Source organism: Haliotis rufescens, unplaced genomic scaffold (genome assembly GCF_023055435.1).
Source record: "Haliotis rufescens isolate VD_foot unplaced genomic scaffold, xgHalRufe1.0.p SCAF_14, whole genome shotgun sequence".
In the NCBI taxonomy this organism is placed as follows: domain Eukaryota; kingdom Metazoa; phylum Mollusca; class Gastropoda; order Lepetellida; family Haliotidae; genus Haliotis; species Haliotis rufescens.
The window spans coordinates 17,791,725-17,816,109 of record NW_025963824.1 but is presented as its reverse complement, the minus strand read 5'-3'; the positions used below and the strand labels follow the sequence as shown (position 1 = coordinate 17,816,109).

The 24,385-nt window shown below is 44.1% G+C and overlaps 3 protein-coding genes across 11 annotated transcripts in view; 1 reads left to right on the top strand and 2 right to left on the bottom strand.

Annotated features, from left to right (window-relative positions):
* LOC124124497 overlaps window positions 1-2,306 on the top strand; it is a 58,246-nt gene extending 55,940 nt beyond the window's left edge. For all 6 annotated transcript variants that reach the window (XM_048395090.1, XM_046487681.2, XM_046487682.2 and 3 more), the window contains exon 7: window positions 1,461-2,306. In XM_048395090.1, the coding sequence (XP_048251047.1) occupies window positions 1,461-1,654 (194 nt within the window). In that variant the 3' untranslated portion in view covers window positions 1,655-2,306. The remainder of the gene's footprint in view (window positions 1-1,460) is intronic.
* Window positions 2,307-6,132: 3,826 nt separating this feature from the next.
* LOC125379139 lies at window positions 6,133-13,418 on the bottom strand. Its single transcript, XM_048395084.1, has 2 exons — window positions 11,311-13,418; window positions 6,133-11,274 (listed from the first exon to the last, which is right to left on the bottom strand). Exons 1-2 carry the CDS (start codon window positions 11,443-11,445, stop codon window positions 10,483-10,485), a joined length of 927 nt encoding a protein of 308 aa, XP_048251041.1. The 5' UTR covers window positions 11,446-13,418; the 3' UTR covers window positions 6,133-10,482.
* A 1,588-nt stretch (window positions 13,419-15,006) lies between these two features.
* LOC124152611 lies at window positions 15,007-24,072 on the bottom strand. Of its 4 annotated transcripts, none has more exons than XM_048395085.1 (4): window positions 24,034-24,072; window positions 21,813-21,921; window positions 20,563-20,758; window positions 15,007-15,794 (listed from the first exon to the last, which is right to left on the bottom strand). In XM_048395085.1, the coding sequence occupies exons 2-4, from the start codon at window positions 21,883-21,885 to the stop codon at window positions 15,698-15,700; spliced, it is 366 nt and encodes a 121-aa protein (XP_048251042.1). In that variant the 5' UTR covers window positions 21,886-21,921; window positions 24,034-24,072; the 3' UTR covers window positions 15,007-15,697. The 4 variants fall into 4 exon arrangements, with proteins under 4 accessions (XP_048251042.1, XP_048251043.1, XP_048251044.1 ...); XM_048395086.1 differs by having other exon boundaries at window positions 21,813-21,918; XM_048395087.1 differs by lacking the exon at window positions 24,034-24,072 and adding an exon at window positions 23,848-24,019.
* Between the last annotated feature and the right edge of the window lie 313 nt (window positions 24,073-24,385).

Here is a 24,385-nt window from a genome sequence, read left to right as displayed (position 1 = left end):
TAAACTTCTGAGACCTGCATCAATACGGGCTTTCCTCACACATTAAGCTGACACGCCGCGATATAACTGGAATACTGTTAAAAGCGGCGTTAAACCCAACTTACTCACTCACTCTCATACATTGACAGCGACCACGCGAGAAAGATGACGTGTTTTACCTGGCGCACGGTAATCATGAAGTACACGTGGAAATCATGCATAACACACATTGGGAGTTGTATGGCAAAGTGTAACTTTGTCACAGAACACATACAAACAGTGACACAAGCGCGAATACGGCTTTATGGGAAGGGGTGCCATTTTGTGATTTGACATTTCGTGTGTATATGTGTGAAAATATATAATATGTACAGTTATAATCCTGTACTTCCCTTCCACTGTGGATACCCTGTCACCGAATGCAGTTCATGAACAAACTTGTGTGAGCGATGTTGAATGGTTTCAGAGTACATATCATAACAGAATGGCGAAACAGTGTTCTGGATTATCGAGGATGAAATCTTTAGAGTATTCCGCTTGTAGCGTATCGTTTGACTGCCTCCTTTCATTCGTGACTAACTCGTGTTATTCCGGGACAAGCCGAATAGCGATTCGTGCCCCTATCGTGGCCATTTTTGCGACTGTGTATGTGCAAACGGGTATCACATATATCCCAGATGCTATTGAAAACACATCGGGACTTACGGTATCATACAGTATGATTGAACCCATTTAACTGTTATCTTGGGTCAAGTTTTAGATGCAAGACATGAAAATTCAAAAAGTATTTCCGAGGGATTCCTTGACCAAGTACTTGAAGCCATACAGGCATTGCGATTGGTTTGTCGTATGTTCGCACATAATATAACATTCATCGATAGGGGCATTCGTCACCACTCGCCCCTTCCGTAACCTGCAAGAACACTCGTCCCCCTATCGATGAATGTTATGTGCAAACATACGACAAACAAATCAGAATACGCGTATGATTTGAAGTTCTTCGTCAAAGAATCCCTCAGAAATTTTTTCTTTGATTTCACATGTGTACTGCATCTAAAAGTATACCCAAGACACAGTTAAATGTGTTCAATCATACTGTATAGTTCCGCATGTCCAGCTGTGCTTTAAATTGCATCTGAAATATATATAATATATGGGGAAATATATGTGAACCATTACGCAGACGAGTTGACAATTGTTTTAGGTATGCCCGTTTGCGCTAGGAGGGAATCCGGTCGCAAAAATGGCCTTGAGAAGGGCGCGAATCGCTATTCGGCTTGTCCCGGAATAATACGAGTTGATCACGAATGCGATAGGGGGACGAGTCTTCTTGCAGGTTACGAAAAGGGGCGAGTGGTGACGAATGCGTCTCCGCTGTCCACTGGATAGGGCGTCACCTGTAACCCCACCTGTTGTTTACAGATTATTACTTAGTTCTGTATTGTCTGTGTTCCCAACCCTGCTGTTGTCTCCCCCCACAGGCCGTGACAAGCTGGGGATACGGGGCAAGGTCCAGGTGGTGCTGGAGGAGGACGGCACAGAGATAGATAACGACGAGATACTCCGCGCATGCTCGGGAAAAGTCATGCTCCTAAAGCCAATCAGCGACTCTTGGCGAGATTCGCGCATGCTCACTGCCTTGGACACATTGCCACCAGATAGCACACGGTTTTGAGACATGGGGGTAACTCGCCATGGAACTGTTGTCACTCGGGGAACTGACATACATGGTATTTTGTGACGTTAGCGGCGAAGAGGAAGTGTGCCGTAACGAGGAAAGTTATGAACGCCGAAAGTAAGTGCGACGTCACCGTATAATCACGTGCTCGTCGATTGCCTGTGGTTGTACTGTGTACCGGCGACGTGCAATATAACGATGTGCAACACTGACGTCAGAGTTAGTGGTAGGCGTGTAGACGTGGAACTGTTACTTGTCATCAAATTGCGTCAGCTAAACATTCTCGAGGAAAGAAGTGCACGTTGAGCTGAATGTGGTTGTTACTGGTGATGTCACTAGATGTATGGTCAAGTCGGATGGCTATGTACTCTGGCTTGCCTGATGCCCCTAGTTCTGTGATGGTGTCGGGAACCGCTCCAACCACTCTGTCACCGGGTACCTGTGGTAGAACCCGAGGATACGGGGATACCAGGCCAACATTGGTGGTCGATACATGACATGAGGACGTCCAGCGGGATCTTGCGTGCACAACCTTCATTAACATACGTATGAGAGTGAGATGCTTGACTGCAGTCTACTCTACACAAAACATGACTTTAGAGACATTTTGGATACTATTATCGATTGCAAAATAAAATATGTTTTCTTCTTTCAATTTGAACCTTGTGGATGTTGTAATCGGTCTCTTTCGCCACCTCCGTCCATGGTACTTATGTTTAACCCTGGACAGAAGAGCCGCTCTGTTGTTACAAGTATATATGACCCTGACATGTGAGAAAGCGCTTCCAGACCTAGTGATTGCCACGAAATACTCCATATCCGTTGTTCCAGCCCCTATAATGCCTCGATTTCAGATTTTCAAAGTATGCTAACGGTATCTCGTCCTGACCTCTAACTCCCTTGGCTGGTGGACCTCCGGCTCCCCAGGGCTGAATGACGACTCCATTGTGTCTTGTATAGACTGCCACTTTAGTCTCAGAGACAACTGATGTGCATCTAGCTATACCCTGAATCGATATAATCTTACAAATCAAATTTAAACACATCAAAGAGTGAAAATAAAAATAGGAAATGAAAGTCATAGTAGAAGTTTGCACATCCGACAGAACACACCGCCTTCCCATGTTCCATTGCATGAAGATTTAATTGTTTAATAGGTAGTGTCCTGTTAGGTGCGTGTGAGGCAGCTGGGGAGGGAACATTAGTCCCCACCCCTCTCTTCTCCCGACCCCACCCCCAACTCTCCTACCCCTTCCCTCTCCTTCTATGCAGCGTAAATGTATACTCAGAATCTGTTCATTAGGTGAGTCCATACATCATGATATTTATGTAATAAACATTTTATATGAAATACAAGTTGGTTGTGATTATACCATGACGTGTTGCTGCTCGACGCGTGACCGGTGTGCCGCATGTCCACGCTATGTCTCTCACACACAGTCCAGTATTAGAGGTGTATAGCTCCATCTTCCCGAGGCAACGGCGTTAACCGACTATGGTCAGAATGTCAAAACACTTTATCTTTATTCTAGTAATAGTATATTTGATGGTTGGTTTGGTTTGTTGGTTTGTTGTTTAACGCCGCACTCCGCAATATTCCAGCTATATGACGGCGGTTTGAAAATAATCTGTCTGGACCACACAATCCAGTGATTGATATCATGAGCATCGATCCACGCAATTGGGATCGATGACATGCATCAACCAAGTTAGCGAGCCTAACCACGCGATCCCGTTAGTCGCCTCTTACGACAATAGTCACCTTTTACGGCAAGCATGGGTTGCTGAAGACCTATTCTACCCCGGATCTTCACGGGTCATTTTTGTTGATACCCAGTACTAGTAACAAATGTTATAGTTGGGATAACGCTAAGCCAGTCTTACTAAAGTACAGATTCTCGTACACTTGACAATTGTTACATTTACCCAATTTCTAAATGGCATTGTGTTCATAGCTTTCGGCCATGGGAGCCGTGCCAATTTACACTTGTCAGAGGGGTACACAAAGGTATACCAGTTGTCTGACTTTCATTTTCGTGGAAGCCTCGGTGGCTGAGTGGGTTAAATCCCTGACTTTGAGTGTTGGCGGTTAGGTGCCTCGGTCTGGCAGTGTGGGTTCGCTTCCCGGACGTGACTCGACCCCAAAAATACGAGAAGTTGTCTTTTACTAAGAAAGTGTTATCTCAAATACAACGTTTGTTACATTTGACCACTTTCTAAATGGCATAGTGTGTTGAGTAGTAGTTATTTCAACCCTTAATTTAACCCATATTGTGTTATGGATGTGAGGTGTGGTGTTTTGGGGAGGTTAATGCAATTGAAAGAGTACATCTTAGATTTATTAAAAAGATATTAGGTGTTAAATTATCTACACCATCGGCATATGTTTATGGTGAATTGGGAGTACTAACATTGATAAGTGTGCGGTTTGTTGGAATTATTAAATATTGGGTGAACATCTTAACGTGTGATCATAATAGACATATTGATATTGTGTATAAAGCTCTTTTAGAAATGATGTGAAGTCATTCTAATGTAGAAAGTTGGGACGTTTCGGTTAGAAATATATTACACCAAACAGCCATGTTTCGCTGGGTCAAGTTATAGTAAATGAAACTGGATTTTTGTCTGAAATTAAGCAGCGAATTTATGCAAGATGTTGAAAAACCAATTGTCAAGTATTAGCGAAACCAGACTGTACCTGTCAATGAAGGATTCCTAATGTTTTGAAATGTATCTTAATAACATTGATATTGTAAAATACCGAGTAGCTCTAGCACGTTGTAGGTTCAGTTCCCATATGTTCATGGTTTAAGGGGAGATGGGTTGGACCAAAGTCACACCCGGAACAGCGTGTTCAGTTTGTGAAACTCACATAAAGGACGGATACCATGTTTTAATGATGTGTCCAAAATATATGGGGTTAGCACGGCTGTATTTGACAAATTACTCATGTACACCATAGTGTTTTTTAAATTTGTCCATTTAATGCAAGACTGTCTCAGAAATGACAGTTTTCGATTGACAGTGTGTGTACCACATTATAAATGAAAGAAAGAATGCATTGTGATCAAGATTTGAAACTATTTGTAATTATGTATATACTTTGACATCTAGTAGGGTGGGTGGGTGGGTGGGTCGAGATTGGTGCGGGGGCAAGTCTCCAGTCTTGTTGCAGCTGAAATGTTGAGCCGCGCTGGGATCTATACTGTGTTACCATTTGTATCTGGCCTGAGACCCATAACTAAACTTTGACTTGACTCGACTTGGTAATCATGTTAAACTGCGGGATGGTATCTCAGTGGGCTAGCTACATAAAATCAGCATTAGTCCGGACTAGAACAAGCAGCCACACACCCCACCAACACACACGTGCGTGCATGCCGCCATATATGTGCAATAATCTTGAACGCAACGTGAAACCAATTTAACAATTCTCGAATATCATATATAAAAACCTATCAAGTGTCCTGTTGTGCAACACCTGGTTTCAGACAGTGTACCAAGACTTAGTGCCCCGATTGTGTAGGAACTGGTTTCAGAGTTTGTATCCAGTGTCCTGCAACATCTGGTTTCGGCCAGTGTTTCAAGTGTCCTGTTTGTGCAACATCTGGTGTCAGCCAGTATATCAAGTATCCTGTTTGTGCAACATCTGGTGTCAGCCAGTGTATCAAGTGTCCTGTTTGTGCAACAACTGGTTTCAGCCAGTGTATCAAGTGTCCTGTTTGTGCAACATCTGGTGTCAGCCAGTGTATCAAGTGTCCTGTTTGTGCAACAACTGGTTTCAGCCAGTGTATCAAGTGTCCTGTTTGTGCAACATCTGGTGTCAGCCAGTGTATCAAGTGTCCTGTTTGTGCAACAACTGGTGTCAGCCAGTATACTAAGTGTCCTGTTTGTGCAACATCTGGTGTCAGCCAGTGTATCAAGTGTCCTGTTTGTGCAACATCTGGTGTCAGCCAGTGTATCAAGTGTCCTGTTTGTGCAACATCTGGTGTCAGCCAGTATATCAAGTGTCCTGTTTGTGCAACATCTGGTGTCAGCCAGTGTATCAAGTATCCTGTTTGTGCAACATCTGGTGTCAGCCAGTATACCAAGTGTCCTGTTTGTGCAACATCTGGTGTCAGCCAGTGTATCAAGTGTCCTGTTTGTGCAACATCTGGTGTCAGCCAGTGTATCAAGTATCCTGTTTGTGCAACAACTGGTGTCAGCCAGTGTATCAAGTGTCCTGTTTGTGCAACATCTGGTGTCAGCCAGTATACCAAGTGTCCTGTTTGTGCAACATCTGGTGTCAGCCAGTGTATCAAGTATCCTGTTTGTGGAACAACTGGTGTCAGCCAGAGTGTCCAGTGTCCTTGTTGTGTAACAATTGGTTTTAGCCCGTATATCCAGTGTCCTGTTTGTGCAACAACTGGTTTCAGCCAGTGTATCAAGTGTCCTGTTTGCGTCACTGATATGCCTAACAACAAAACACCGACTGACAAATGCAGCAAGCTTTATTGCAGAATCTAGAGTATATCTATAAAAATACAGGCTTGAAACAAAAACCATCTCTAAGCTCCGTGTATATCACATATCTATGGACTAGAAGTGTATATCACATATCTATGGACTAGAAGTGTATATCACATATCTTTGTACTAGAAGTGTATATCACATACCTATGTACTAGAAGCCTCTAGGGGCTACAGTTAATGCTGGTAACTCGTGGTCAGTTAACATCACACTTGACCATCACACTTCACAGCTGGACATGGAAGAACAAACTGAAGGAAGATTTGTTTCCTCACTAACATCACGGCATTCACAAAGAATTACATCTAACATCTCTACCTTCGTCAGGATTACATCTAACACCACGAATTACATCTCACATAAAGGCCTTCACCAGGAATAACATCTAACATAAGGGCCTTCACCGGGAATTTCATCTGACATAAAGGCCATCACCAGGAATTACACCTGATATAAAGGCCTTCACCAGAAATGACACCTAACATAAAGGCCTTCACCAGGAATTACACCTGACATAAAGGCCTATACTGGGAGTTACATCTGACATAAAAAGGCCTTCACCAGGAATGACACCTGACATAAAGGCCTTCACCAGGAATGACACCTGACATAAAGGCCTTCACCAGGAATGACACCTGACATAAAGGTCTTCACCAGGAATGACACCTGACACAAAGGCCTTCACCAGGAATGACACCTGACATAAAGGCCTTCACCAGGAATTACACCTAACATAAAGACCTTCACAAGGAATTATGCCTAACATAAAGGCCTTCACCGGGTATTACATCTGACATAAAGGCCTTTACCGGGAATTACGCCTAACATAAAGGCCTTCACCGGGTATTACATCTAACATAAAGGCCTTTACCGGGAATTACGCCTAACATAAAGGCCTTCACCAGGAATTACGCCTAACATAAAGGCCTTCACCGGGTATTACATCTAACATAAAGGCCTTCACCAGGAATGACACCTGACATAAAGACCTTCACCGGGAATGACACCTAACATAAAGGCCTTTACCGGGAATTACGCCTAACATAAAGTCCTTCACCGGGAATTACGCCTTACATAAAGGCCTTCACCAGGAATTACATCTTACATAAAGGCCTTCACCAGGAATTACATCTTACATAAAGGCCTTCACCAGGAATTACATCTAACATAAAGGCCTTCACCAGGAATTATATCTAACATAAAGGCCTTCACCAGGAATTACATCTAACATAAAGGCCTTCACCAGGTATTACATCTAACATAAAGGCCTTTACCGGGAATTAACCTAACATAAAGTCCTTCACCGGGAATTACGCCTTACATAAAGGCCTTCACCAGGAATTACATCTTACATAAAGGCCTTCACCAGGAATTACATCTAACATAAAGGCCTTCACCAGGAATTATATCTAACATAAAGGCCTTCACCAGGAATTATATCTTACATAAAGGCCTTCACCAGGAATTACATCTAACATAAAGGCCTTCCTCAGGAATTATATCTAACATAAAGGCCTTCCTCAGGAATTACATCTAACATAAAGGCCTTCCTCAGGAATTATATCTAACATAAAGGGCTTCACCAGTTCCATCAAATAAGCCAACACAAACAAGTGGTTTGTTCTGTCGAATCTACGGATATAAGATTTTCCAGTAATGAAGGTTATCAATACTGAGGTCCTCCCGTATGTTGCCAAACACAGGCTGCCTCACAAAGATTTAGGCCATAGTAATCTCTCCTTAGAATAGACTTTTACATAACATCTGAATCAGTTATTACAATATCAACACAAGAAGCAACCATATTGGAATTTGAAGCAACGTTGCCACAGGAATAAGAGTGATTTTAAAACATCCACTTATTGTGGACCTTAACAGTTTGATCAATGTTTGTCAGAAAATAGTCATTGATACTGACAGGAGCATACATATTAAAACTATGTCACTGCACCAAGAAATCCAATTCAGACATGTTCAGCTATTGCTGTTTCAATGACATGCCTTCTCATGGTGTGTTGTCCTAAAATACACCACTCCTGGCCACAATGACAAAAGCTTTAGGACAATCTGCTCCACCCTGCAAAACAGCCCCAATGAAGAAGATTTTGGACAGTTATAATATATGTTATTATAATAGCATGTGTCTGTCCGACCACAATCATTTGATGGTTTGGATGAAAAACATAAAATTCTCCACCTAACTAACCACCCTTTCATATAAATGGGTTGCACTGCCCATAACAGATATTTATAATGGTGGCCCATCAAACTATTGCCATGGGTTTGTAGCACTATCTGCGGTCTTGGTACAGTATATATGGGAGGCCTAGAGCTGTTGGTAATATTACTGTGGGTACTGTCATTTACAAACATGTGACAGCTCTACCGGCTACCATGGGGCACCTTGTCGGGATCAGGTTTGGTCATTTAGGAAAACTGCTTTGAGGTGTTACTGGTTATAATGGCTACATGGCACCATGAAGTGGCATATACCTTCAACTGCAGTCATGCTGTGGAAACCAGCAGAAACGTGACTGTTGTTCCTCATACTACATGTTTTAATTCACAGGGTGATTGATGTCTATGTGCAGAAACGTCATCCCAACATGCCTACATCCCTACATCCCCTGTTACAGCCCTCTACTGCCAGCACCCAACATCCCTATTACAGCCCTCTACTGCCAGCACCCTACATCCCCGTTACAGCCCTCTACTGCCAGCACCCTACATTCCCGTTACAGCCCTCTACTGCCAGCACCCTACATCCCTGTCACAGCCCTCTACTGCCAGCACCCTACATCCCCATCACAGCCCTCTACTGTCAGCACTCTACACGCCTGTCACAGCCCTCTACTGTCAGCACTCTACACGCCTGTCACAGCCCTCTACTGTCAGCACTCTACACGCCTGTCACAGCCCTCTACTGTCAGCACTCTACACGCCTGTCACAGCCCTCTACTGTCAGCACTCTACACGCCTGTCACAGCCCTCTACTGTCAGCACTCTACACGCCTGTCACAGCCCTCTACTGTCAGCACCCTACACGCCTGTCACAGCCCTCTACTGTCAGCACCCTACATCCCCGTTACAACCCTCTACTGTCAGCACCCTACATCCCCGTCACAGCCCTCTACTGCCAGCACCCTACATTCCCGTCACAGCCCTCTACTGCCAGCACCCTACATTCCCATCACAGCCCTCTACTGTCAGCACCCTACATCCCCGTCACAGCCCTCTACTGTCAGCAACCTACATCCCCGTCACAGCCCTCTACTGCCAGCACCCTACATCCCCGTCACAGCCCTCTACTGCCAGCACCCTACATCCCTATTACAGCCCTCTACTGTCGGCACCCTACATCCCCGTCACAGCCCTCTACTGTCAGCACCCTACATCCCTGTCACAGCCCTCTACTGCCAGCACCCTACATCCCCGTCACAGCCCTCTACTGCCAGCACCCTACATCCCCGTCACAGCCCTCTACTGCCAGCACCCTACATCCCTGTCACAGCCCTCTACTGTCAGCACCCTACATCCCTGTCACAGCCCTCTACTGCCAGCACCCTACATCCCCGTCACAGCCCTCTACTGTCAGCACCCTACATCCCTGTCACAGTCCTCTACTGCCAGCACCCTACATCCCTGTCACAGCCCTCTACTGCCAGCACCCTACATCCCCGTTACAGCCCTCTACTGCCAGCACCCTACATCCCTGTCACAGCCCTCTACTGCCAGCACCCTACATCCCCGTTACAGCCCTCTACTGCCAGCACCCTACATCCCTGTCACAGCCCTCTACTGCCAGCACCCTACATCCCTGTCACAGTCCTCTACTGCCAGCACCCTACATCCCCGTCACAGCCCTCTACTGTCAGCACCCTACATCCCTGTCACAGCCCTCTACTGTCAGCACCCTACATCCCCGTTACAGCCCTCTACTGCCAGCACCCTACATCCCTGTCACAGCCCTCTACTGTCAGCACCCTACATCCCTGTCACAGCCCTCTACTGCCAGCACCCTACATCCCTGTCACAGCCCTCTACTGTCAGCACCCTACATCCCCGTTACAACCCTCTACTGTCAGCACCCTACATCCCCGTTACAGCCCTCTACTGTCAGCACCCTACATTCCCGTCACAGCCCTCTACTGCCAGCACCCTACACGCCTGTCACAGCCCTCTACTGCGAGCACCCTACATCCCCGTCACAGCCCTCTACTGCCAGCAACCTTCATGACCTTCCCAATCACATAACACAACAATACTTTCATACAAGCTGTTTTGGCATTTGGTGGAATATTTCACAAAAATATCTAATAACAATCTCCACTGATGGTGTAAGACATACCCAGACCTTGTTCAGTTCCTGACAATCTGTGCCTACACAAACATACACTCAGCAAACATACTAGTACCACAGTGTTACATACACTCAGCAAACATACTAGTACCACAATGTTACATACACTCAGCAAACATACTAGTACCACAATGTTACATACACTCAGCAAACATACTAGTACCACAATGTTACATACACTCAGGAAACATACTAGTACCACAATGTTACATACACTCAGCAAACATACTAGTACCACAATGTTACATACACTCAGCAAACATACTAGTACCACAATGTTACATACACTCAGCAAACATACTAGTACCACAATGTTACATACACTCAGCAAACATACTAGTACCACAATGTTACATACACTCAGCAAACATACTAGTACCACAATGTTACATACACTCAGCAAACATACTAGTACCACAATGTTACATACACTCAGCAAACATACTAGTACCACAATGTTACATACACTCAGCAAACATACTAGTACCACAATGTTACATACACTCAGCAAACATACTAGTACCACAATGTTACATACACTCAGCAAACATACTAGTACCACAATGTTACATACACTCAGCAAACATACTAGTACCACAATGTTACATACACTCAGCAAACATACTAGTACCACAATGTTACATACACTCAGCAAACATACTAGTACCACAATGTTACATACACTCAGCAAACATACTAGTACCACAATGTTACATACACTCAGCAAACATACTAGTACCACAATGTTACATACACTCAGCAAACACACTAGTACCACAATGTTACATACACTTGATGTTATGTCAGGCAAGTACTTATAACCAATAGCAAACCAGGCTGCAAATAATGTAGAGGGGTGTAGCAGTTGTAAGGATTCAAAGATGGTGGGGGCACTGAGAATTACAAAATGGCTCATCAATCTGTATATACTGTTGGTTCTGATGTCAACTTGGCCAGTTTGGCATGTGAACAATAGCAAGCAGCATGCAGCAGTGTGTGGGACAGCCTAACTCTGGCCATGGCACCCTGCATATCTGCCCTTGTTCTTCAGCTTTGTCTGTCTGGGAACACAAACTACATTCACCCACTGCAAGTAGGCTTAAAGCCATGCTGGGTACTGAAACGCTATGGCAACTATGAATAACATACTGATTGTCTTCACATCAACGTGAGGATGTACAAGGGTCATTGGAAAATAACATACACCTCTGCTTGTCTGCAGCAAAAATGCAGTGTCCACAAGACTGAATAATGAAGTTTTTATGGTAAAAACGTCTTTTACTACATGCTTATCGCTTCTTCCCTCAAGCTAGTGGAAAGTTCACGTGCTGTGTTCCCGGAGAACAGAAAAACATCTCCCCATACGCATCCTCTCACGCGCAGGTGCACCAGTACCATGTGACCCATCCGTGTCACTAATCACTCTCTTATTGTGTTACCAGCCAGCTAGTTAGGACATTTGTGTCTGTGCTCTTAATCCGGGTCAGTTAGTATCTGATAGGAGTCCCGACAAGGTAAAATACTATGTTATTTAATTCCTCACCACCTATGTGGTTGCTATTACCGTGTTCCTGGTCAATATCAGCACCTAGTTAAATTTATTGATGCAAATCATTCAGGGAAATGTGAAAAAAATCACTGACAAAATAGAAAGAATATAGGAATAACTATATAGGATGTAACAACAGTGTACAAACAAGTAACTTAATTCTGTTCCAAGATAAATAAATACAGAGTTGAGAAACTCACACAGATACCTAGAACAGGAGACATTGGTCACAAACTTGTTGACCTAGAATAACACAAGAAAATGAATACTGACAACCAAACATAAGCTAAGCAAGCAGACTACGGTGGATTCCTTGTGAAATCTGTTTGAAAAATCTTTTCAAGATGTAACATTTCCTATTTAGTGAGACTCAGATAAAATGCATTGTGATATTCTCTCAGAACATAACTCTATGATGAACATAATAGTTCACTGGTGCAGAGACCATATAATATATGGTCTCTGACTGGTGCAATGGCTGTAACTGCCACTTTAATATTTCTACATGCAGCTTATCATTTTGACACACACACATACACTGACATACAAGAGATTGATGGAGTATCAGATCAGTTGTACTTGTGTAATCTCTCAGACCATCATTTAGCTTGTTTTCAGACCTATAGTTACTTGAATGTCTCATCAAACAGTGTCATTGCTGAACTGTCAAATAACAGGGGACATGATCTCTGAAGTTCTGATGCATTAAGAGTATTAAACTTTATCAAATAAATAATGTTTAAATTAATTTCATTTATGAAAATTTGTACACTAAAAATGCAAATGGCAGTTAACAAGTCATGTGTATCAAGACAACAAGCTTGTCATTATATCAAGAACTGACTGCACTAGCAACAACACAATGGGAGACCTGGGCAAAGGGAGACAACTTCTCCCCGACACTGGCAACATTGGCGTCAGCCGTGAGCTGCACCATGCACCAGACACACGAGATTCCTCACAGAGTGGAGTCTGTCACACTCATCAACCACCCACTTCCTGAACTATGTTTGATAGAAACCCCAGCATGCTAAGGGTGTATTCTAGGTTTTGACATTGACTCTATTAAAGCTGCCACTCATAAATAAATAAACTTTAAATAAATAAAGTCATTGACTTGTGAAATATGTTAACAGCATGGGAAACTGGCTTCAGTTTTTATCAGACTATTTGATAATCAGGGGGCTAGGTTTTTGTCAGGAGATTAGATATTTTTTCATCCACATCTGCAAAACCAGATATATTTTTTTTTAAAGCTATGAGTCTGAATATTCTTTTTCAGAAAAAAACCTTGCAGCTGTGTAATTTTTGTGCCAGAAATTTTTATTTTTTTTAAAAGTCTGAAGCATAATTATTTTTTTCAAGAATTTTCTGGGACAACTTACTTGTTTTTTACATATTCCCAGGCCCCAGCAGATTATCAAATGGTTGCTCCCTCATTGACGTTCATGTGAGAGGTATTTGTCTGAATGTCATGTTGTCTTGTATCCCTACTTGTAGACCTGTAACATATCAGCTGGACTCATGTTTAAGCGTAATAAGTCAGAAACTAGTTACATAACTCATGTTTGAAGTTCACAGCCTCAGACACAGGTGAGGTGCCCCTCGATACACCACAGCAGACTGACTTTTGTTGCCCAGGTAACATGCCTTATGAAACATTTCAAAATATTTAAATACAGCAGGACTGAGCATGGCCTACTGGGAGATTCCCATGCTGAGTCCACCCGGACATCCTTGAGCTGCCGGCCTACGCCAGCCTGTCAGGCCACAGCAATAGTCACCTCACGCTTTGGACTCCAGTAGGGATACAAGACCCTACTAACATAAAGTCATCACACTCTTATCACCAGGTCATATTATTATCATTGTGTGATCTATAATTCCTTAACCAAGCACACAAACTCACATTGGACGGACATCTATGTAAAACATGAGTGATGTGATCCCTTTTCACAACAGACCTACATTATTGCGCCATGACAAAACTGACAGCAGAGCTAGTAACAAGTCAAACATAGGCATTAGTTAACAGTCAAGTTATAGTGGGGAACTACATGATCAGATACGTTAATTGTAAGTGCCTGTGCACATATAAACATAGAGCTGCATCGCATGGGACTCACTTCCCTTCCTGTAGACATCATCATTCATAGCATACTAGAGATAGAAGGGTTAGCGCTGCGCTTGGGACTAGTTCCTCATAGTTACTGATGCTATGTACGTGGTGACAGAAGGCTACAGCACTGTGCTAGGGACGTTCTCCTGACAGCTACTGTCCTGTTGTGTATGTGACATAGAAGGCTACAGCACTGTGCTAGGGACGTTCTCCTGACAGCTACTGACACGCTATGTACGTGTTGACAGAAGGCTACAGCACTGTGCTAGGGACGTTCTCCTGACAGCTACTGACACGCTATGTACGTGGTGACAGAAGGCTACAGCACTGTGCTAGGGACGTTCTCCTGACAGCTACTGACACGCTATGTACGTGGTGACAGAAGGCTACAGCACTGTGCTAGGGACGTTCTCCTGACAGCTACTGTCCTGTTGTGTATGTGACATAGAAGGCTACAGCACTGTGCTACTACAAGACACTTGAGATATACATCAGACATCAAACACCATGACAGATGAACAATACAAGTGACACAGCTGACTCTTCCAGTCAACAGGATACAATACTTAACAAAACAGCCAGTTGTTGGCGTTGAACAGCTGCTAAACCAAAGGACTTAAGGACTAACTTAATGCAGTATCTTGATACAACTGCAGTGTCTATCCAGGGCACTGGGAAAATCAGGAGGTGTTTTTTTAATTTCAAAGTGTAAAGAAGTGGCAAGTTTGTAATAATTGCACAAAAACAAAATATTGCGTTGTCAGGAATATCAATTTGTATATATATTCATCACATTTTTAAGTTGAGACTAGACAGTTGTTAGGGACTGGTGATTTATTACAGGGGCTGGGGGCTGGTGAGATTGAGTGGGGGTGAGTGTCATGAAATAATGACACAGCGAAAGAGGGGGCGTCGTCAAAACTTATCACAGCTATAATGGGGGGCCATGACAAAAGGACATAGCTCTATTTTTTTCAAATAAAGAATTATATTATTTAGGGACTGTTCATTTATTAAAAAAAAAACTTTAATGAATTTGGGTGGGCCATGAAATATGTTACATAAATTGAGGGGGAGGGGCAAAGTATGATACAGCCCTAAGACCAATCTCACCGCCCCCTCCTCATCTCCCTTTAATAAATGACCAGTCCCTTTGCAGCAACAGTTTTACTTGAAAACACAGAAATACCTGCATAAACAAAGTTCATGTTCCATGTGACCTCATTGACTTTTGTCTGGTTAGCCAAAATACAGATGAACTGTGACCCCACCTGACAGATGTATATCTAGATCATGTATGGGGAGCCAGACAGCAGTGTTGTGACCTCAGTGTACCGTGTGTTACATTTACCCGTATGGTGGAAATAAACTAAGCTGTTGTTACTGCCAGTTGCCATGGTGCTTGTGTCACATTATTGCATTCTAGGCTGAGGGGCTCCATCAGGGGCTCTGTCAGGGGCTCCATCAGGGGCTCCGTCAGGGGCTCCATCAGGGGCTCCATCAGATCCTCCAGTGGGAGAAGCGAGTGAGACCCCGCATCGTGTAGGGGTAGTCCTCCATCGCCATATCCTGGGCATCCCGCAGCAACATCGCCGCCCTGCAACAACAGTCTCATGTAGAGCCAGAAACATAACAATCATTCTAATCAATGTACTCTAATACCTCGCAACTAATATCTCTCTCAGTCAAGATAAGCTAATCGGATTCTGCACTGTTGGTATGAGTCATCGAAGTATTGGGAACAACATCTCTGTTTTATGTGTCTGGAAAATAAACATAAATGGGCAGCTCCAAACAAGAAAATAATGGCTGCAATCTTTTGTGAATACCTTGTCTACACCATGCTCAGCATTGTTACTGGTGGCAGCAGTAGTATAGAGAGTGGGTGTAGTATACAGAGTGGATGTAGTAAAGAGAGTGGCTGTAGTATAGAGAGTGGGTGTAGTATAGAGAGTGGGTGTAGTACAGAGAGTGGATGTAGTAAAGAGAGTGGGTGTAGTATAGAGAGTGGGTGTAGTATAGAGAGTGGGTGTAGTACAGAGAGTGGGTGTAGTACAGAGAGTGGGTGTAGTATAGAGAGTGGGTGTAGTATAGAGAGCGGGTGTAGTACAGAGAGCGGGTGTAGTACAGAGAGTGGGTGTAGTATAGAGAGTGGGTGTAGTACAGAGAGTGGGTGTAGTACAGAGAGTGGGTGTAGTATAGAGAGCGGGTGTAGTACAGAGAGCGGGTGTAGTACAGAGAGTGGGTGTAGTACAGAGAGTGGGTATAGTACAGAGAGTGAGTGTAGTATGGAGAGTGGGTGTAGTATAGAGAGTGGGTGTAGTACAAAGAGAGTGGGTGTAGTATAGAGAGTGGGTGTAGTATGGAGAGTGGGTGTAGTATAGAGAGTGAGTGTAGTATGGAGAGTGGGTGTAGTATAGAGAGTGGGTGTAGTACAGAGAGTGGGTGTAGTACAGAGAGTGGGTGTAGTACAGAGAGTGGGTGTAGTACAGAGAGTGGGTGTAGTATGGAGAGTGGGTGTAGTACAGAGAGTGGGTGTAGTACAGAGAGTGGGTATAGTACAGAGAGTGAGTGTAGTATGGAGAGTGGGTGTAGTACAGAGAGTGGGTGTAGTACAGAGAGTGGGTATAGTACAGAGAGTGGGTGTAGTATAGAGAGTGGGTGTAGTATAGAGAGTGGGTGTAGTATAGAGAGTGGGTGTAGTACAGAGAGTGGGTGTAGTACAGAGAGTGGGTATAGTACAGAGAGTGAGTGTAGTATGGAGAGTGGGTGTAGTACAGAGAGTGGGTGTAGTATAGAGAGTGGGTGTAGTATAGAGAGTGGGTGTAATATAGAGAGTGGGTGTAGTACAGAGAGTGGGTGTAGTATAGAGAGTGGGTGTTGTATGGAGAGTGGGTGTAGTACAGAGAGTGGGTGTAGTACAGAGAGTGGGTGTAGTATAGAGAGTGGGTGTAGTATAGAGAGTGGGTGTAGTATAGAGAGTGGGTGTAGTACAGAGAGTGGGTGTAGTACAGAGAGTGGGTATAGTACAGAGAGTGAGTGTAGTATGGAGAGTGGGTGTAGTACAGAGAGTGGGTGTAGTATAGAGGGTGGGTGTAGTATAGAGAGTGGGTGTAATATAGAGAGTGGGTGTAGTACAAAGAGTGGGTGTAGTATAGAGAGTGGGTGTTGTATGGAGAGTGGGTGTAGTATAGAGAGTGAGTGTAGTATGGAGAGTGGGTGTAGTACAGAGAGTGGGTGTAGTATAGAGAGTGGGTGTAGTATAGAGAGTGGGTGTAGTACAGAGAGTGAGTGTAGTATGGAGAGTGGGTGTAGTACAGAGAGTGGGTGTAGTATAGAGAGTGTGTGTAGTACAGAGAGTGGGTGTAGTACAGAGAGTGGGTGTAGTACAGAGAGTGGGTGTAGTATAGAGAGTGGATGTTGTATGGAGAGTGGGTGTAGTATAGAGAGTGGGTGTAGTATAGAGAGTGGGTGTAGTATAGAGAGCGGGTGTAGTACAGAGAGTGGGTGTAGTATAGAGAGTGGGTGTAGTACAGAGAGTGGGTGTAGTACAGAGAGTGGGTGTAGTAGAGAGAGTGGGTGTAGTACAGAGAGTGGGTGTAGTATAGAGAGTGGGTGTAGTATAGAGAGTGGGTGTAGTATAGAGAGTGGGTGTAGTATAGAGAGTGGGTGTAGTATAGAGAGTGCGTGTAGTAGAGAGAGTGGGTGTAGTATAGAGAGTGGGTGTAGTATAGAGAGTGGGTGTAGTAGAGAGAGTGGGTGTAGTACAGAGAGTGGGTGTAGTATAGAGAGTGGGTGTAGAACAGAGAGTGGGTGTAGTATAGAGAGTGGGTGTGGTATAGAGAGTGTGTGTAGGACAGAGAGTGGGTGTAGTATAGAGAGTGGGTGTAGTATAGAGAGTGGGTGTAGTACAGAGAGTGGGTCTAGTATAGAGAGTGGGTGTAGTATAGAGAGTGGGTGTAGTATAGAGAGTGGGTGTAGTATAGAGAGTGGGTCTAGTATAGAGAGTGGGTGTAGTACAGAGAGTGGGTGTAGTACAGAGAGTGGTTGTAGTAGAGAGAGTGGGTGTAGTACAGAGAGTGGGTGTAGTATAGAGAGTGGGTGTAGTATAGAGAGTGGGTGTAGTATAGAGAGTGGGTGTAGTAGAGAGAGTGGGTGTAGTACAGAGAGTGGGTGTAGTATAGAGAGTGGATGTAGTACAGAGAGTGGGTGTAGTATAGAGAGTGGGTGTAGTAGAGAGAGTGGGTGTAGTACAGAGAGTGGGTGTAGTATAGAGAGTGGGTGTAGAACAGAGAGTGGGTGTAGTATAGAGAGTGGGTGTAGTACAGAGAGTGGGTGTAGTACAGAGAGTGGGTGTAGTATAGAGAGTGGGTGTGGTATAGAGAGTGGGTGTAGTATAGAGAGTGGGTGTAGTATAGAGAGTGGGTGTAGTATGGAGAGTGGGTGTAGTATAGAGAGTGAGTGTAGTATGGAGAGTGGGTGTAGTACAGAGAGTGGGTGTAGTATAGAGAGTGGGTGTAGTATAGAGAGTGGGTGTAATATAGAGAGTGGGTGTAGTACAAAGAGTGGGTGTAGTATAGAGAGTGGGTGTTGTATGGAGAGTGGGTGTAGTATAGAGAGTGAGTGTAGTATGGAGAGTGGGTGTAGTACAGAGAGTGGGTGTAGTATAGAGAGTGGGTGTAGTATAGAGAGTGGGTGTAGTATAGAGAGTGGGTGTAGTACAGAGAGTGAGTGTAGTATGGAGAGTGGGTGTAGTACAGAGAGTGGGTGTAGTATAGAGAGTGTGTGTAGTACAGAGAGTGGGTGTAGTACAGAGAGTGGGTGTAGTACAGAGAGTGGGTGTAGTAGAGAGAGTGGGTGTAGTACAGAGAGTGGGTGTAGTATAGAGAGTGGGTGTAGTATAGAGAGTGGGTGTAGTATAGAGAGTGGGTGTAGTATAGAGAGTGGGTGTAGTATAGAGAGTGCGTGTAGTAGAGAGAGTGGGTGTAGTACAGAGAGTGGGTGTAGTATAGAGAGTGGATGTAGTACAGAGAGTGGGTGTAGTATAGAGAGTGGGTGTAGTAGAGAGAGTGGGTGTAGTACAGAGAGTGGGTGTAGAACAGAGAGTGGGTGTAGTATAGAGAGTGGGTGTGGTATAGAGAGTGTGTGTAGGACAGAGAGTGGGTGTAGTATAGAGAGTGGGTGTAGTATAGAGAGTGGGTGTAGTACAGAGAGTGGGTCTAGTATAGAGAGTGGGTGTAGTATAGAGAGTGGGTGTAGTATAGAGAGTGGGTGTAGTATAGAGAGTGGGTCTAGTATAGAGAGTGGGTGTAGTACAGAGAGTGGGTGTAGTAGAGAGAGTGGGTGTAGTACAGAGAGTGGGTGTAGTATAGAGAGTGGGTGTAGTATAGAGAGTGGGTGTAGTATAGAGAGTGGGTGTAGTAGAGAGAGTGGGTGTAGTACAGAGAGTGGGTGTAGTAAAGAGAGTGGATGTAGTACAGAGAGTGGGTGTAGTATAGAGAGTGGGTGTAGTACAGAGAGTGGGTGTAGTACAGAGAGTGGGTGTAGTATAGAGAGTGGGTGTAGAACAGAGAGTGGGTGTAGTACAGAGAGTGGGTGTGGTATAGAGAGTGTGTGTAGGACAGAGAGTGGGTGTAGTACAGAGAGTGGGTGTAGTATAGAGAGTGGGTGTAGTACAGAGAGTGGGTGTAGTATAGAGAGTGGGTGTAGTATAGAGAGTGGGTGTAGTATAGAGAGTGGGTGTAGTATAGAGAGTGGGTCTAGTATAGAGAGTGGGTGTAGTACAGAGAGTGGGTGTAGTATAGAGAGTGGGTGTAGTACAGAGAGTGGGTGTAGTACAGAGAGTGGGTCTAGTATAGAGAGTGGGTGTAGTATAGAGAGTGGGTGTAGTATAGAGAGTGGGTGTAGTATAGAGAGTGGGTGTAGTATAGAGAGTGGATGTAGTATAGAGAGTGGGTGTAGTACAGAGAGTGGGTGTAGTATAGAGAGTGGGTGTAGTATAGAGAGTGGGTGTAGTACAGAGAGTGGGTGTAGTACAGAGAGTGGGTGTAGTATAGAGAGTGGGTGTAGTATAGAGAGTGGATGTAGTATGGAGAGTGGGTGTAGTATAGAGAGTGGGTGTAGTATAGAGAGTGGGTGTAGTACAGAGAGTGGGTGTAGTATAGAGAGTGGGTGTAGTATAGAGAGTGGGTGTAGTACAGAGAGTGGGTGTAGTACAGAGAGTGGATGTAGTACAGAGAGTGGGTGTAGTATAGAGAGTGGGTGTAGTATAGAGAGTGGGTGTAGTATAGAGAGTGGGTGTAGTATCGAGCATGTTGCTGTGGACTGCCCATGAGCATTACTGGTGAAAGGGAGGTAACTCTTACTTCCTGGCCTTCATCTCCTTGTGTCTTCTGATGCAAATAAGGGCAAAGACAGAGATGAAGATTGCGGGCACGATGACGCCCATGACAATGAGGGCCACAAACACTGTCTCATCCTTCAGAGTGAGGTGATGGAAGAACTCCTCTCTGCTCTCTGTGGGGGGTAGACCACTGTTTGGAGTTGTGTGACCAGGTGTTGCTTGAAACAAGACACTTTTAAATTCAATCTACATTGTACATTGTTTGCGACAGTGGTGTGAATTCTGACATAATATATCACATCCTCTATTCCAAATGCATGCAGGACGAACTGAAATGACACTTACCACGATCAGCAAACATTTTGGTGAGTTATACAAAAGCTTTCCCTGTATCCCTGATGTAAATAACAGTTAAAGAAAATGATATTAAACTAGAGAGCTCTGCCAAACAAACCTCCAACTAATCAGTTAAACATTAACAGGGATTCCCATGTGGGGAAAGAGAGTTGTCAATGTAGTCCAGTAAACTTGAGAGGCAATGTTAGGTATCAGCTTCACGCCTATCTGGAGCGGAAGCATACATACATCTAGGTGTGGCCAAAGTTGAACGTTTGAAGGTGTTGAACATTAACATACAGAAGGAAATATAGGTAGCTATGTAGCTATGACACATTACCACCTGGATCAACGGACAATCAATTACCCAAAATAGCATTGTTTAGTGTTTTGGTTTGGGATAAATTTCCTTGAAAAAGACTGTAATTATAACATCCACGGACAAGTGCTTGGGAGACGGTTGACATAACACATGGATGAACTCTGGGGGTGATGGATGAAAACATGGATGCTTGCCACCACAGATGATGATATACAGACTAGTCATGTTATTCTGATGATCAATCATCATCAGTGGTGAATCGGTTCCCCTCTACTGATCCAGTGAGTGATACGGAGTGCCCTTCTTTGACATAATCAAATGTGGAGGAAAGTGCTCTCTTATATCAAATTTTTATTCAAATTTTTAAAACATTCCTTTTTATCTCAAAATAATTGAACAAACACATTCATGATTAATTTGAAATTAATCAAGCATTTCATTTAGGGAATAAGAATTACCACACAAAAAAATATTGACAGTTTATGGAAAATACAGACAAAAATTGGACATCCTGATTATAATCAATGATTGACTAGGTAGGAAAAACTGATTAGGACCAGTGATTGATGAATGAAATCCCAACCACTTCCAACACATTAATTGATAAGCTGTACCTGACATGTTGAGTCTTCTGACGAGGTTCAGCGCAAAGGCTTCAAGTGGGAGGGGTGTAGTGGAGGTGTTCATGGTCGCAGGTCAGTCTGCCCACATGCTGGACATCTGCTGGATATACACATTACACACTGACCACTATACTCCACAGCGTGGTCTGATGCTTCCTATGGAAACCACCAGTAGATTCACAAAGATCCCCCTTTGTTGTTCTTATTCCCGGATATTTCATCATGTTTATAAATCTGATGACCAACAATGTTATGAATATGGAATAATTATATAGGCCCTATTTTGGGAACATTGGTTTTTTTTCCTGTTGAGTCAGTTATGAAGACAGGTTTTGTGAACATGATCAACAGAGGAAGCAAATACACACTCCGGACTTGTTCTCTCTACAGTAGCATCTACCGGCTACACTCCGGACTACAGTAGCATCTACCGACTACTCTCCGGACTACAGTAGCATCTACCGGCTACACTCCGGACTACAGTAGCAGCTACCGGCTACACTCCGGACTACAGTAGCAGCTACCGGCTACACTCCGGACTACAGTAGCATCTACCGGCTACACTCCGGACTACAGTAGCATCTACCGGCTACACTCCGGACTACAGTAGCATCTACCGGCTACCCTCCGGACTACAGTAGCATCTATCGGCTACACTCCGGACTACAGTAGCATCTACCGGCTACACTCCGGACTACAGAAGCATCTACCGGCTACACTCCGGACTACAGTAGCATCTACCAGCTACACTCCGGACTTGTTCTCTCTACAGTAGCATCTACCGGCTACACTCCGGACTACAGTAGCATCTACCGGCTACACTCCGGACTACAGTAGCATCTACCGGCTACACTCCGGACTACAGTAGCATCTACCGGCTACACTCCGGACTACAGTAGCAGCTACCGGCTACACTCCGGACTACAGTAGCATCTACCGGCTACACTCCGGACTACAGTAGCATCTACCGGCTACGCTCCGGACTACAGTAGCATCTACCGGCAACACTCCGGACTACAGTAGCATCTACCGGCTACACTCCGGACTACAGTAGCATCTACCGGCTACACTCCGGACTACAGTAGCATCTACCGGCTACACTCCGGACTACAGTAGCAGCTATCGGCTACACTCCGGACTACAGTAGCAGCTACCCAGGCTGTTAACTTTATCATGTCCTGGGGTTCAACATTCTGACAAAAAAAATCTTCAAATAAAATAATTTGTGAACACAGGAAAATGTTTGGGAATTAGTGGGTATGAAAAATGTTTAAATTTCACTTGTGAAAAGGTCAGCATTGGAACTATATATTATATATGTTACAGTAGGGAGTCGGTGTATGTATTGGTCAGCAGATGTCACACAGTACAGCTGTGAGAATGATCAGTGATATCGTAGCTCCCCATCTGGATGTCCCCAGTGTGTGTGTGTGTGTGTGTGTGTGTGTGTGTGTGTGTGTGTGTGTGTGTGTGTGTTGGAGGGGGCAGTAGATGTCACACAGTACAGCTGTGAGAATGATGATATCGTAGCTCCCCATCTGGATGTCCCCAGTGTGTGTATGTGTGTGTGTGTGTGTGTGTGTGTGTGTTTGGAGGGGGCAGTAGATGTCACACAGTACAGCTGTGAGAATGATGATATCGTAGCTCCCCATCTGGATGTCCCCAGTGTGTGTGTGTGTGTGTTTGGAGGGGGCAGTAGATGTCACACAGTACAGCTGTGAGAATGATGATATCGTAGCTCCCCATCTGGATGTCCCCAGTGTGTGTATGTGTGTGTGTGTGTTGGAGGGGGCAGTAGATGTCACACAGTACAGCTGTGAGAATGATGATATCGTAGCTCCCCATCTGGATGTCCCCAGTGTGTGTGTGTGTGTGTGTGTGTGTGTGTGTTGGAGGGGGGAGTTGACGTGCTAAATGAGATTTGATAGTGACTTATTGAGGATGTTTCAGTAGAGACCAATCCTTGACTTGTTTAAATCCATAATATTGTACAAACAGTATATTAACTATAATTAAGGGTACGTACGAATGTCGTCTGGACAAGAGATAGGGTGACGGCTTCAAGTTTCGCCTATGAATATTTAGTGACAACTGTCAGGTTACAGTTGTGTTCGTGATTCCAGACCGTATTATAATATAAATCTATGCTCGATAGAAAACATTACATCACTGCTGGCGATGTTGGACGAAGAACACAGCGATGTTTACTTACCAGTTGAGTGCAATGTCAATCTAATTTTCTTTCCTAAAGGGAGATAACCAATGAAAGAAGACAGCATACCACTAAAACATATTGCAACACCGAAAGGAAATTATATAACTTCTCTTCAAACTGAGAAAGCATCGATAGTTAAAAAAGTATTACAAGTTGTCGCTCGTGAAATAAATGTGTACATTTGCATGGCACACTAGTGTCTTGTTTTAGTTGTTGCTATATCTGACGGTTTCTGAAATTACCAGCTGATGACATGTAGACTTGAGAAGATTTTTTGTTGTGGCGAAATATGTTTTTAGCTAATGACTGACAACTTCTTTTTTCCTAACAATCCGAAGATATATTTTTT